The following is a 13,704-nucleotide window of genomic DNA, read 5'->3' as shown; positions in this document are numbered from 1 at the left end:
ACCCATTAAGAGGCAAAAAGATTTACAACTATTAAATATTCCCCTGTAGATTCAAAATCCTAAATCTGGTTTGGCTATAAATGCAATAGAAAGGTTGTTAATGTATTTAATCCATCCAAAGAAGGCTTGATGATTAATTATGCCTCATGTATTTAATAGGATGTTATGATGACTCAATATTTTGTAAGCAATATTTTGTAACTGGATAGTTATTTCTATTTTTAGACTGAAATAAGTGGTAGACTATTTAAAAGGGTTCATAAGGTAATAGCTTGTTGGTCTTGAAATCAAGATTAATGATTAAAGTGACAGATTAATGATACAGCTGACGTTTAAGTCCCCTGTAATACTATTTAACACAGGACTGTTCTTACAAATGTTGGACATAATGTAGTGACATTTAGAGTCTAATATGGTTCTTGAACAAACCCTGGGAGAAAATTTTAACTTCTTTGAGCATTAAAACCCTAAGGTTAGCCAGAACCATATCCTCTTGGGTAAAAAATGCAAAGCATTCTCGTGGCCTGAATATGTATGTGCATGTGTACACACACAGATACAGGCAGGAATATATATGTAAATCATTTTTTCTATATAACTGGAGTGGGAGTTTGTTAGAAGCATTAAAATCTTGATTACAAATTAGTTTTTTCCTTATAGATTGCTTGACTGCTTATCGGTATAGAAATATTTTTATTGCTTTGAACAATATATTTGAGAGATGACTGAGCATATTTCAAAACCGTGCATGTTGGCATCTCGATTTAAAAATGCAGTATGTTCATAAACGAAACTCGCACTTTGTGTGACCTATTTTCAGCTTCCTCTCTATGCTTACTTCTTACATTTTTGAAAGTCACCTGCAAGAAAGGAACAAATTAAAATTAAGTAGTGTGGACATTTCAATCCTGGCCTGCATTTCCAGTTGCGGGATTCTCCTAAGCATAGATTTCTATTCCTGAAGAATTGTTTCAAGTTGTCTAATGGCTCAAGCAAAATTTCATCCTAGATTTCCAGAGATGAAAACTCCACTGAAACAGCAGATATTTACTTATAAAAGTTCCTTATTAGATACACTCATTCAAGAAATTTATGTTCTATGGAAAGAGATGAGAAAGCTCTGTGCTGACCAATCTGGTGAGGGAAAGGTTTAGACAGAAGATTTCTCTGCTAACACACATTTACTGTCCTTATCCCAATCAAAATCCCGTGACAATGAAAATTCTGTGCATTGCTTACCCCATAATATCTGTGTTAGATGCTCTCCAAGTAAGTAGAATCCTACCATTACAAGGTAGGAAATGGTAAAAAGTACCGCCTTTCCAGGTATGCCTAGTACTTCTAAAATTGGGTATGCCCAAATCCCTGATGCATAATTTACCCATAGTACCCTAAAGCAATAAAAGACAAACAGTATTAAGAAACAGAACTAGACATATCTCCATTTTAATTTGCTTTAAGATTATAAATTGGCTTTCTCAAGACATATGAAAATCTCAATTCTGTCAATTTTAATTTTTCATTTAAAAGGAATTTAAAAGGAATGTTTGGTAAATTAGTTAAATTTTCAAAAAGAAAAGGAGGACTTGTGGCACCTTAGAGACTAACCAATTTATTTGAGCATGAGCTTTCGTGAGCTACAGCTCACTTCATCAGATGCATACCGTGGAAACTGCAGCAGACTTTATATATACACAGAGAATATGACACAATACCTCCTCCCACCCCACTGTCCTGCTGGTAATAGCTTATCTAAAGTGAGTATCAGGTTAGGCTAACCTGATACTCACTTTAGATAAGCTATTACCAGCAGGACAGTGGGGTGGGAGGAGGTATTGTTTCATATTCTCTGTGTATATATAAAGTCTGCTGCAGTTTCCACGGTATGCATCTGATGAAGTGAGCTGTAGCTCACGAAAGCTCATGCTCAAATAAATTGGTTAGTCTCTAAGATGCCACAAGTCCTCCTTTTCTTTTTGCGAATACAGACTAACACGGCTGTTACTCTGAAACCTGTCATTAAATTTTCAAGCAATTTTTTTTCCTATAATGTTCATAAATACTTAAATTTTTCAGTTAAAATTAAAATAGCTTTGTTTTGATTTAAACTTTTCCCTGCAGTAACAGCAATGTAAGGGGGTTTAATGGAGTGTAGTGAGGATAAATTAATATTTATAAAGTAATCTGAGATTATTGATGAAAGGCTCTAAGAGTAAAATGTAATATCATGACTATCATTAAAACAATTACACGTAATAATGGTTTAAAATTCTCTAGCACCTTTGAACAGAGGTTTGCAAAGCATTTTTCAGCCATTGCTTAAAGTCACAAAACTGCAGATTTGCCAAACAAGTTACAGTATATATCATATGTACACACAAAAAGAATCAGTATAGAATTCTTCATTGTGCCAACCTGTGTTACTATCAGATGTTTTTTTAAGTGTGTGTGCATTCCAACTGTCATTTAAATACAGAACATTAAAATAAAACAATATTGAAGGCCAAATATTCAAAATCTAGTGCAGGAGAAGCCCACAAAGATTGTACAAACACTTCTGTATTCACAACTGAATTGTCAGCACAAATGAGAGTACATGAACCTCTAACCAAGTGCCTGTGAGTACAAATATGCACATTTGAATTCACATTATAAGATTTAAAAATTAGTCTGCAGAACAGGAGGCTGATCATGAGCTCTTCTGAAAATGTATCCATGTGTGTCAAATGTATAGAGGATCTTCAACATTGGATATGTGCAGCTAACCTCACTTGTGCCAACAATGGGATTGAACCTGTGACTAAAAACACAAGCCTTGGTCACTTGAGTTAAATGACTGTTCTCTAGGTGTAAGCCAGTGGTTCCCAAACTTGTTCCGCTGCTTTTGTGGGGAAAGCCCCAGGTGGGCTGGGCCAGTTTGTTTACCTGCTGCGTCCAAAGGTTCGGCTGATCACGGCTCCCAGTGGCCGCAGTTCGCTGCTCCAGGCCAATGGGGGCTGCAGGAAGCGGCGTGGGCCGAGGGACGTAATGGCCGCCACTTCCAGCAGCTCCCATTGGTCTGGAGCAGCAAACCATGGACACTGGGAGCCGCGATCGACCAAACCTGCGGACACGGCAGGTAAACAAACCAGCCCGGCCCACCGGGGCTTTCCCTGCACAAACGGCGGAACAAGTTTGGGAACCACTGGTGTAAGCAGTAGAAGATTCATAAACCTCTGTCCACTAGAAGGATAAGTAACACATAACTGAATGGTGAATTACACATGCAACTTTATGCACACAAAACCAAATTCTATGTGTATAAGCAAATAAAGCATTTCTGAATGAAAACTGTCATCACTGAAAGCCTATCTACCTCTTATGATTGGTAATTAAGCAATGTTGTTTTTCCATGAACAAGTTTTGCATGGGTATGGACTGGATGTCCTTTGAAAATGTGACCCTAAAGATGCAACACAAACCCACACAACCACAGAATTCTGAGTTAGAGTTGGCACAGACATTATAGCAGGTACAGAACTGCCTCAACCCTAGGAACATTTTATTGTAATTGTTGTTTAAATATTTTATGTTGTTCTACAATTGGAAAATGTATAACTAAAGATTTGCTAAGATTTTTTTTAATAAGTCCTCCATATCCCCTGCTGAGCACAGAATCACCCATATTTTCCTCACTCCCACTCTTGAGGCCCCATGTAGTAGCTGCCAGTCTTCCATCTGAGGACTAACCGACCTTCATTCCCAATCAATGTTACTTCATAATTGGTCAGAGAAGTCACTGTTGGACAATCTGAAGGATTCCATACCGCAGGGAGATGGTCCAGATTTTTAAAGATGTTTAGATGCCTAACTCTCATTGATTTCATTGGGAGTTAGGTGCCTAAATATCTTTACAAATCTGACCCTCAGGGCTCACAATGCCTGTTGCCCCAAGCAACAAGGTCTTGGGAATCAAAACTACATCTGTTACTCTGCAGAACACTAGCAATAAATCTGAGAATCTCATGCCCCCTCTGGTTTCTGTGGAAGGCAGAGAGGTATGATAAAAGACAGCACTCTTTGGAAGGGACAAATAATAATTACTTATGAAGCACTGCACAGTTTCAAATAACTGTTTTAATATTTCTAATTAATCCTCACAGCAGTCTTTGCGTGAGGAAGACATTAATACCCCCATTTGTTGAAGGAGACAATGAAGTGACTTGCCCAAAGTCACAGAGTAAATAAGTGTCAGCCTAACTAGGTCTTTTGGCTTACAGGTCAAATATTGCATAAAATGGAATGGTCACTTGAAATAGAGGATGGCAGATTCACTTTTCTGCATCCAGTTAGCAGCATCTGGTATCAACACTTGGGACTGATGTCACCAGATAGTTATGCATTGCTACATCACTCTTCCAGTGAGAAGTCTGAAACTAAATAAAGAGAAGCTTATCAAACAAGAGTGTGTTAAGTGGGAGAATTTGTAAACTGAATAAGATGAAAAGCAGAGCTTATACATCCTCCATAAATGCATCCTTGGCAACAAGGATCCATCACAGGCCAGGCCGCTAGCAAGAGTGCAAAGAGCCACCGAGAGAAGAAAACTACAAAGGCTCTTCACAGATAGTCCTCCCCTTTACATATTCCCCTGATATCCAAGCAGATTTTGTGGGATCCACTTGTTTTTGAGATCTGACTCACCTTTTAGTTTGGTCAGGTAGGGGGACGGGAGCACAGCATGAGGAAACGATAACAGAAAAGCTGCACTGGGAAGGGAATTCAGAAAAGCTGCCAGCGATCTACGCAGGTACTTTGTGCATAGGGGACACAGTGATCCTATGTTACCGATCCCAAGGAATGTGACTTTGCAAAAAGAAAAGGAGTACTTGTGGCACCTTAGAGACTAACCAATTTATTTGAGCATGAGCTTTCGTGAGCTACAGCTCACGAAAGCTCATGCTCAAATAAATTGGTTAGTCTCTAAGGTGCCACAAGTACTCCTTTTCTTTTTGCAAAGACAGACTAACAGGCTGTTACTCTGAAATGTGACATTGTAGCTATTCTTTAGTTCTCAGCTTTTTTCATATTATATACATGGACATGCAGCAGTACATTAACTATACATTTACAGAGGTGGTCATTTCAATTCAGGCGTATCACTAAATGTTGTGTTCATACAGTAGCAGTGTACTGTGATGATTTCTTCTGGATGTGGAACTTGCTTCAGTAATCCATGCCTTTTCCATTTGAAGATTTTCTAATGCAGTGCATCCTACATTTTAAATCAACCTAGAAGCTGGTACAGAACGTGGTGGTTTATTAATATGTGATCCCATTACTCTGGGATGTGCATTAGCTATCTAATGGTTTCCAGGTGGATTTTAAAGGGCGGGTTTTGAGCTATAAAGTCTGAATTGGATTGGACCTATGTATCGAAGGGTTCATGCACAATGCAATCAGAGGTGTGACTGCAGCTCAGGTAGACACATCTAAGTAGCATGGCTAAAAACAGCAGTGTAGATGTGACAATGCAGCTTTCAACAAAGCAAGTGAGCACCCAACATCTGTGGTGTGCTTGTCTACAGCCCGTGCTGAAGCTCACACCACTGCAGCTACACTGCTATTTTTAGCCATGCCAATGCCGCTGTAGCCAGTTTAGGTACTACAGTGCAGACATAGCCTCATTGTACATCGACACCACATTTTCATCGTTAAAACTTTTGTCATTCAGGGGTATGAAAAAAAACACCGCCCTGAACGACAGACGTTTTAATGACGAAAAGTGTCTTTGTCGACAGCACTTTGTTGGCGGGAAATGCTCTCCTGGTGACAAAGAGCGGCTACACTGCGCACCTTACAACCCTGTGGCTGCAGTGGCACAGGCGTGCCGTTGTAAGGTGCGTAGTGTGGACCTAGCCTAAGGGCTTGGCTACACTTACATTTTATAGCGCTCTAACTTGCTGGCTCGGGGGTGTGAAAAATCACCCCCCTGAGCGCAGCAAGTCAGAGCGCTTTAAAGCGCTTGTGCAAACAGGCTCCGAGCACTGGGAGCCGTGTGCGACCACTCACACTTCAAAGTGCTGCTGCGGGAGCGCTCCTGCAGGAATGCTTTGAAGTTTCCAGTGTAGCCATGCCCTGGGGACTACATTACTCAGGCTATATTACCATAGTTGCAGTGAACACAGGTGTTTGAACAGGAGCCCCCTCTATGCAACAGATTGGAGCTGCCTGCAGGGCATTCTCTGAGGGGCCTTCAACTTTGAAATTTACTCCCCTCCCCAAGCCAAAGTAACTCAAATGTGCTGATCTTCAGGGCAAGCTGCAAGCTTCTGGATAAGAAATGGTGTATTAAGGGCTCATACTGTTGAGTGTAGTTGGGGAATATTTGGATTCAAGATTTCTGGTTATTTTCTTATTGTTTCAGCTAGCTATGGTAAGATACTAGTTTCATATTCATGTAATTATATTTATAATTAAGTGAAAGGAGATTAATGTTCAGGATAGGTATATTTAATTTTAGGTTTAAAATGAAATAAATAAATAAATAAAGACAGACTGATAACTTGCCTGTATCAGATGAATAACCATTTGAAAGGTCAGCGACTAAATTTAAGCAGTTATTTTATGACAGTTCACTATTCATCCTGAGCAGGGTTACAGGGAATTTGAGGGAAAATTTGTAAGACTTTGGTCTCTGAGCCTGCAGAATTTTTGGGGAAATCTATAGAGGTTTTTCTTAAAGCAAATTTACTCAAAACAAATGAAAACAGTAAGGTGTCTAATAACATATTTGTATCTTTTAATCAATAAAGAGAATTTAAATTTAATCTGCTTTGCTTTATTCAAATCCTTCCAGCTTCCTGACATCTTTCATTTTCCTTTGAAATCTTCCTCTTGCACCCAGTTATCTGTTTCCCTTCTAGTATACTATGTGGAGGATCAGACACTTAAACAGCATATTCAAGTGTCTGTATATTCTAAACCTGAAACTTATTTTTGTGGAATGTCTTTTGACGGAATCTAACCATGGTACATAAATATTTTACACATACACACACACGTAAAATATTTGTTTTGCTAATACACTAAGCAGTGAAATAGTTCACCATGTTGCTATTCAAATTGATTATTATTAGGTTTTAACATTATCACTGACTTTGAATAAATTAAGTACACCTCTATCCTGATATAATGTGATCTGATATAACACGAATTCGGATATAACACAGTAAAACAGCGCTCTGGGGAGTGGGGCTGCTTTACCTTGTTACATCCGAATTCGTGTTACCACAAGTGGTTCCTCTGCGCCCCCCCGTACTTGTTGCAGCCCCCTCACCCCAGCTCACTTCCACTCCGCCTCCTTCCACGAGTGTGCTGCAGCTCTGCCTCTCCTCCCTCCCAGGCTTGCTGTGCCAATCAGCTGGTGCGGCAAGCCTGGGAGGGGGCAGAGGCTGAGCAGAGGTGAGCTGGAGTGAGGGGGGGCCCAGAGGAACCGCTCCTCGCCCCAGCTCACCTCCGCTCCCCCTCCTCCCCTGAGCGCACTGCCGCTGCTCCGCTTCTCTCCCCCCTCCTTCCTTCCAGGCTTCCCCTGCCAAACAGCTGATTGGCGCGGCAAGCCTGGAAAGAAGGGAAGGAGAAGCGGAGCGGCAGCGGCGCACTCAGCAGAGAAGACAGAGGCAGAGCAGAGGTGAGCTGGGGCAGGGAGCTGTTCCTCTCCCTACCCCGATATAACGTGGTCTCACCTGTAAGACAGTAAGATTTTTTGGTTTCTGAGGACTGCGTTATATTGGGGTAGAGGTGTAGCTTAAACCTCTCCGTGGGTCAAATCTACTGGTCATAAATGTTCTGCAGCAAAGGGGGGCACTCCACATAAAGGCTACACATGAACATTCGCTACTACATCTGCCACTGAAGAGTGCTCTGCAGCAGCTCTCTCCAAAGCACACATGGAGGTAGTATTTGGAACCAGGTGGTCATGAATCAGGAGCGTTCCCTGTGGGACCACACTATTGTAGTTTAAAAAAAAAAAAAGGGACTGTAGCATGCATTTTTATTATCTCTTTTAAAGTATTTGTATATGGTTATACTAGAGTGTAACAACCAAGATACATTATGGTAATTCCATCAAGAAAAGCAATAAATATTATGACAAAACACACCCATGCATTCTGCTCTTTATGCTTCTTGGTGCTGATGTGTTTCTGAGAAACAAGGAATGCCTACCATGTGAGGTATGAAGTACCAAAGATGCTAAGTCCTACCATTCCCCTCAATTTAGAAAGATACTTATGTGGACATGTAACCAGCTCAACAAGAAGTAGTGGCAGTATAGTGGTATGCTGAAAATAAAAATCAAATATAAGAATCAGATTTGGAAAGATACAATATGAACAAACGATATCCTAGAAAACAATTATGACAGAAACATCAACTGTGAAAACTTCAGGAAGAGCAATGGAGTATTTTTTTTGGTAGGTTTCTCTGATGAACTAATATAACAGATTCCTTCCATCCCTCACAAATATAGTCTCTTTACTTTGTAACAGCTGCATCCACGCCCCCAGAAATTAAAGGCCACCAAGAGATGCAACCAAATTAAATTGATGTTTTTAATCAGGAAATAAGATGCCAATAGTTGATTTTGAGTACTATAGACTTGATCCTATATTCACTGAAGTCAATGGCAAAGCTGTCATTGACATGGTACTGGCTCAGGACCGATGAGACAAATTAGAGAGTCAATAACTAAATAATGTAAAATCCTGCAGTCCTTCTCATTCAGAACTCAAACTGACTTCAGTGGGAGTTATGTTGACTTACAGTTAGCTTTGGATCAGGACCAATTTAGCTAACTACATTCAACATGCTTTGGACCTGGCCCATAATATATAGGACCAGTTACTGTGCAATTTACAGATTTATCCGCGAATGTTCTACAAGATTTAAGAAATTCATATATCTAGATAGATTATTAGATTTACACTCCATACAAAAACATATTAAAAGAACGTTCTGGCTGCAGTGTGAAGCACCCAAAAATCAGAAAATGAAAAAGACTTGTGCAGCCCTCTTCCATGTATATACTATAATACAGTATATAATTACATGCTACATACTGTTTTAGCCACGCACCCTGCCTAATTCAGTGCACAGGACAGGTGATATTCAGTGAAAGAGGCATCTAGCTGTTCATAAAAAGAACTAAGGATGTGTCTACACTCAAGAAACCAACCCCCCTCCCTGCAACTCCACAGCAGAGAATCTCCGAATCTCGGCTAACTGACTTAGCCGAGGCTAAAATAGCAATGTAGACATTTCTGCTCAGGCTGGAGCTTGGGCTCTGAAACCCGGAGAGTTGTAGGGTTTTTATTTCTTCTTCTTTTTTCTTCAGTGTAGCTGTACCCTACAAAACAGAGAGCCCTGGGTTGAGTCTACACTAGTCTTTCCCCCCCACATTCTTGTTACTACTGGTGCATCTCCACCAGCAGTAGAGATGGAAGTGAGCTGTAGCTCACGAAAGCTCATGCTCAAATAAATTGGTTAGTCTCTAAGGTGCCACAAGTACTCCTTTTCTTTTTGCAAAGACAGACTAACACGGCTGTTACTCTGAAACCAGTTTAGAGAATGGTATGGTAGGGCTACAGGCCATGACCCTGATATCTACACTTGATGCAGTGTGGAATACCAGAAGATAAGTAAGAAATCTGTACACTAAACTGTCTGCAAGTTATTGTTATGTTCAAACAAACTGCATATACTATACATACATAATGAGGAAAATACCATAAAGTGAAAAAACATCAAACCCAAGACCTTAAGAAAGAAACACTATCTGCTTACCATAGTATGATTAAGCCAGGATGGAGTAGTCTCATCCAGTTCTTTAGGGTAAACCAATTCTCTGTCATATGCATAAAGGGTCCAAAAAGTAACAGCTACAAACTGAGATAAAAACCTGCATGTAAATAAAACTAAATACAGCAGAACCTTGACTTACGAACACAAGAGTTACGAACTGAGCAGTCAACCACACACCTTAGTTGGAAGTGGAAGTATGCAATCTGGCAGGAGCAGAGACACCCTCCCCCGCCGCCCCCAAAAGCACAAATACCGTCTAGTACTGTGTTAAACCTAAACTACTAAAAAAATAAAGGGAAAGCAGCATTTTTCTTCTGCATAGTAAAGTTTCAAAGCTGTATTTTTCATCTGCATAGTAAAGCTTCATAGTAAGTCAATGTTCAGATGTAAACTTCTGAAAAAGCCATAATGTTTTGCTCAAAATTATGAACATTTCAGAATTACAAACAACCTCCAATCACAAGGTGTTCGTAACTGTGAGGGTCTACTGTATTACTAATCTTTGTGCACAGGACTATTCAGACAGAGTTTATCCTTATCAAAATAGTTGCTTTGAAGACAAGATGTTTTAAAAAGTTTTTCTGTTTACATGGTGAATGTTAAGACAGTTTAGTACTGATTACCATCTTTTTTTTTCCTGTCAAATTCAGAAAATGTATTCTTCATTGAAATACTACTATAAGTTATTGCATAAGTAATAGAGAATTTATTAAATTAATTCTGCTCCCATTGGAGTCCATGGGAATTTTACCACTGAGGTCAGTAGATGCAGGACAGGGTGGGTGGTCTGCACTTCATTTTGGTTAGCATGTACTAAAAGAATGAGGGAAATATAACAGTAACTTGCTATTAGTGAACTCAGAGCACAAAGCAATCCTTTGAAAAATACAATATAATTGATAATCATTAACCAAGAACAAAAAAGTTTGTAAAAAATTAAAGTGAGACATGTACAGGAGCTACACCAGCAATTTTATAATCTAATGCTTCCTTAATTCCTAAAATATGCATATTTTATATTTTCTGAAGTGTAAGAATTTTTTTCTTAAGCTCCATTGTTCACAGAACTCAAGACAATCCCAGGCCTTGTCCACACAAGAAAGTTGCACTGATTTAACTGAGCCAGTTTAGAAACCAATTCACTTAAATCAGTGCAAATCCTTTGTGTAGACACTTATTTCAATTTATGAGTGCCTATTCTTGGTTTAATTTATGCTCATTCCTCGCTGACATAAGCTAAATCAAAATAAGGTACTCTTACACTGGATTAAGAATGTCCACCTAAGGGAGTTGAACCAATTTAGTTACATCAGAGCACCTCTCTCAGGTGCACAAGGCCCCAATCTAGGAATCTGATAACATAAACTCATTTTCACATAAATATTCATGAGTACCCTCATTCTTGATGATTACTTACGGGAAGAAAGGTAAGCCCTAAGTGAACTCAACTTGCTTTGTGTCCACATGTTTCAAAAAGCAGCTGTTAACATATTAGACAAAATGATCCTTTCCTATCGGGTATACATTAAAAGTCAATCAAGTCAGGGATAAATTAGATCTGTTATTATGTCTGAAACTAAATAAAATGGCATATGAAATATTACAGCTTTCAGCTGTGTCAGTTTAATCTGGATGTGCCAATATCTTCTGTCTTTTCCGAAGTTATTTGAGACAGGGGCCTGTTTGTAGGAACTACTTACTAAGCCAACAGGGAATACTAGCACTGAGAAGAGGAAGTCTCTTGGAGGCAACAATCGGGATGACACATGGTTCTTTTTGGCAGGGATGAACACACAAGCGAAGTCAAGTATGACACATATTCCAAACAATAGAGTTTGCAGAATCTAAATGTATTAAGAAATGAAGAAAACATATTAAGAAATTGTTTTATTACATTATTTTGGTTACAAATATATCCTTTTACCACTCTTCTCTAGCCTTCCAAAGAAGAAAACATTTTATTTAAGTGAATATAAGTTTGTCCTGGAAGTTATTCATGTTTACCTAGCCTGTTGCCTCACTCTTCAATCAATATACTTGTTTTTGTTCACGTATACATTTACTGGCACTACAGTGGCTTTAAACTTCCTTTGGAAAAAAAAAAGTAAAACACTCAAGTGTTTGTGATTCTAGTCTCTCTACTGTAATGACATCTTACCAGTTCAGCATAAAGGACAAAATTCTGTATTTCTAATACAGCCAAAATTCCCAATGACTCAAAAGGAGTTTTACCCTACTTTATTTTGGCTCAGGACCATAAATTTCACTTACTCCTTGCTTTTGGCAACTTTATCCTCTGACTAATTCTAAACGTGCATTTTAGTAATGGATTTTCAAACTTTTTAAAGTGCAGGCAGCTGATCCTAACTCTCTATGTGCACACTGTCCCTGTGCAAAACTGTTGCCAATGGGAGTTCTGTGAGCAGCAGGAATTGCAAGATCAAGTCCCAAATTATCAATGTGAACATCTTCTATCTCCACTATCTCAAAATTTCCCATTTTATACAAGCCATTTTATTTGGTTCCTTGTTATAAAATTAAGTTGTTTAGAATTAATCATCTGCTATTTTTTCCCCATTAAAAAAATTTTTTTGAAGAGAAAAAAATTCCATGAATTTTCTACAGAAGTTAGGTGATAATATCCACAAAATACTGTTTGATTTTTTAAATTTATGTTTGTAAAGTACTCCGAAAAAGAGAAGCACAAGGGAAGGGCTGGATATTATCATTGTCATTACTGCTGTTACATTTTCAGTTACTTTTAAATAAGATAATTTAATTTTCAAATAAATTTAAATTTAATTTTAATTTTTCATACAATAATGGAAACATGGATCAAGTGATGATAGGTCCGGTTCCCACAACATGACCGGTCCCCTCCAGAGGCCGGTTCTTCTCCCCAATTTTGACTCACACCTGCCCCCTGAAACCATCAAACCAGGCTTCCCCTCTTGTGTCCTCCATGTCCCACATGTACTTCTCCCCACATGCCAGGCCTCCCTCTTGCACCCCTTTGACCCACACCTGTCCACTGCAACCTTCAAGCCAGACCCCCCCTACTGTGCCCCCTTTGGCCCAAACTGACTCCCCTTCGAGCCAGGCCTCCCTCTTTGCCCCCCCCCACCGCAACCTTCAAGCCACCCCTCCCTCTTGCACCCCCTTCGCCCACATCTACTGCCCCCAGGTGAGACCCCCCTCTAACTCTCCCTTCACAATAGGCCTAGCGCCCTCCAATGCCGCTCGGGCCAGCCGGCACCTGGTTGATGAAGGTCAGGTATTTCCAGCGACCGCCGTAGGTGTTCTCGCTCTCCCTGCGGAGGGAGTGGGGCAGCCCCACGTTCTGAGAGAGTGAGAACAAGGCCCACAGGAAACAGAACAAGTGGACGAAGGTCATGAGCCGCTGACCCCGCAACCGCACCGTCATCTTGGGTGGGCCTCGCAGCCGCGACATCCCGTTCCCCCACGGGGCCTCCCGCACGCGCGTGAGGGGGCGCGCTGCGCATGCGCGACACATGCCCCCTTCCTCGGCGCGTTCCGCGCACGAGCTAGACGTCCCGTCGCCATCTTGTGTGGGTCTGCAAATGAGGCGCGTTCCAACGTCTCCTCCCCTCACTGGAGAACCTAGTCCCGTGTGGTGAACTCTGCGCGTGCATCATCCCGCCCGCCGCCATCTTGTGCGACCTCGTTGAGTTCTGTGACGGCGTAAAGTCGCCTGACGCCATGTTGTGAGGCTCGCAAGGTGAGGCGCTTTGCGGCGACGCCTCTTCATTTCATAGTAGCGAGGAATGCGCGTCGGTCCGAGGAGTTACGGGTCAGGGGAGCGAGGGACGACGGGCAGCCCAGAATTACTCCCTCTGACCCATC

At 40.6% G+C, this 13,704-nt stretch overlaps 1 protein-coding gene across 1 annotated transcript; it reads right to left on the bottom strand.

The window, feature by feature from the left end:
• Positions 1-834: 834 nt before the first annotated feature.
• Positions 835-13,354, bottom strand: LOC144273790 (androgen-induced gene 1 protein-like). Its single transcript, XM_077832493.1, has 6 exons — positions 13,097-13,354; positions 11,541-11,684; positions 9,823-9,924; positions 8,206-8,321; positions 1,240-1,391; positions 835-860 (listed from the first exon to the last, which is right to left on the bottom strand). Exons 1-6 carry the CDS (start codon positions 13,352-13,354, stop codon positions 835-837), a joined length of 798 nt encoding a protein of 265 aa, XP_077688619.1.
• Positions 13,355-13,704: the final 350 nt, after the last annotated feature.

This window comes from Eretmochelys imbricata, chromosome 13 (genome assembly GCF_965152235.1).
Source record: "Eretmochelys imbricata isolate rEreImb1 chromosome 13, rEreImb1.hap1, whole genome shotgun sequence".
NCBI classification, from domain to species: Eukaryota; Metazoa; Chordata; order Testudines; family Cheloniidae; genus Eretmochelys; species Eretmochelys imbricata.
The sequence above is the reverse complement of the archived record's forward strand: the minus strand, read 5'-3'. Positions and strand labels throughout refer to the sequence as shown.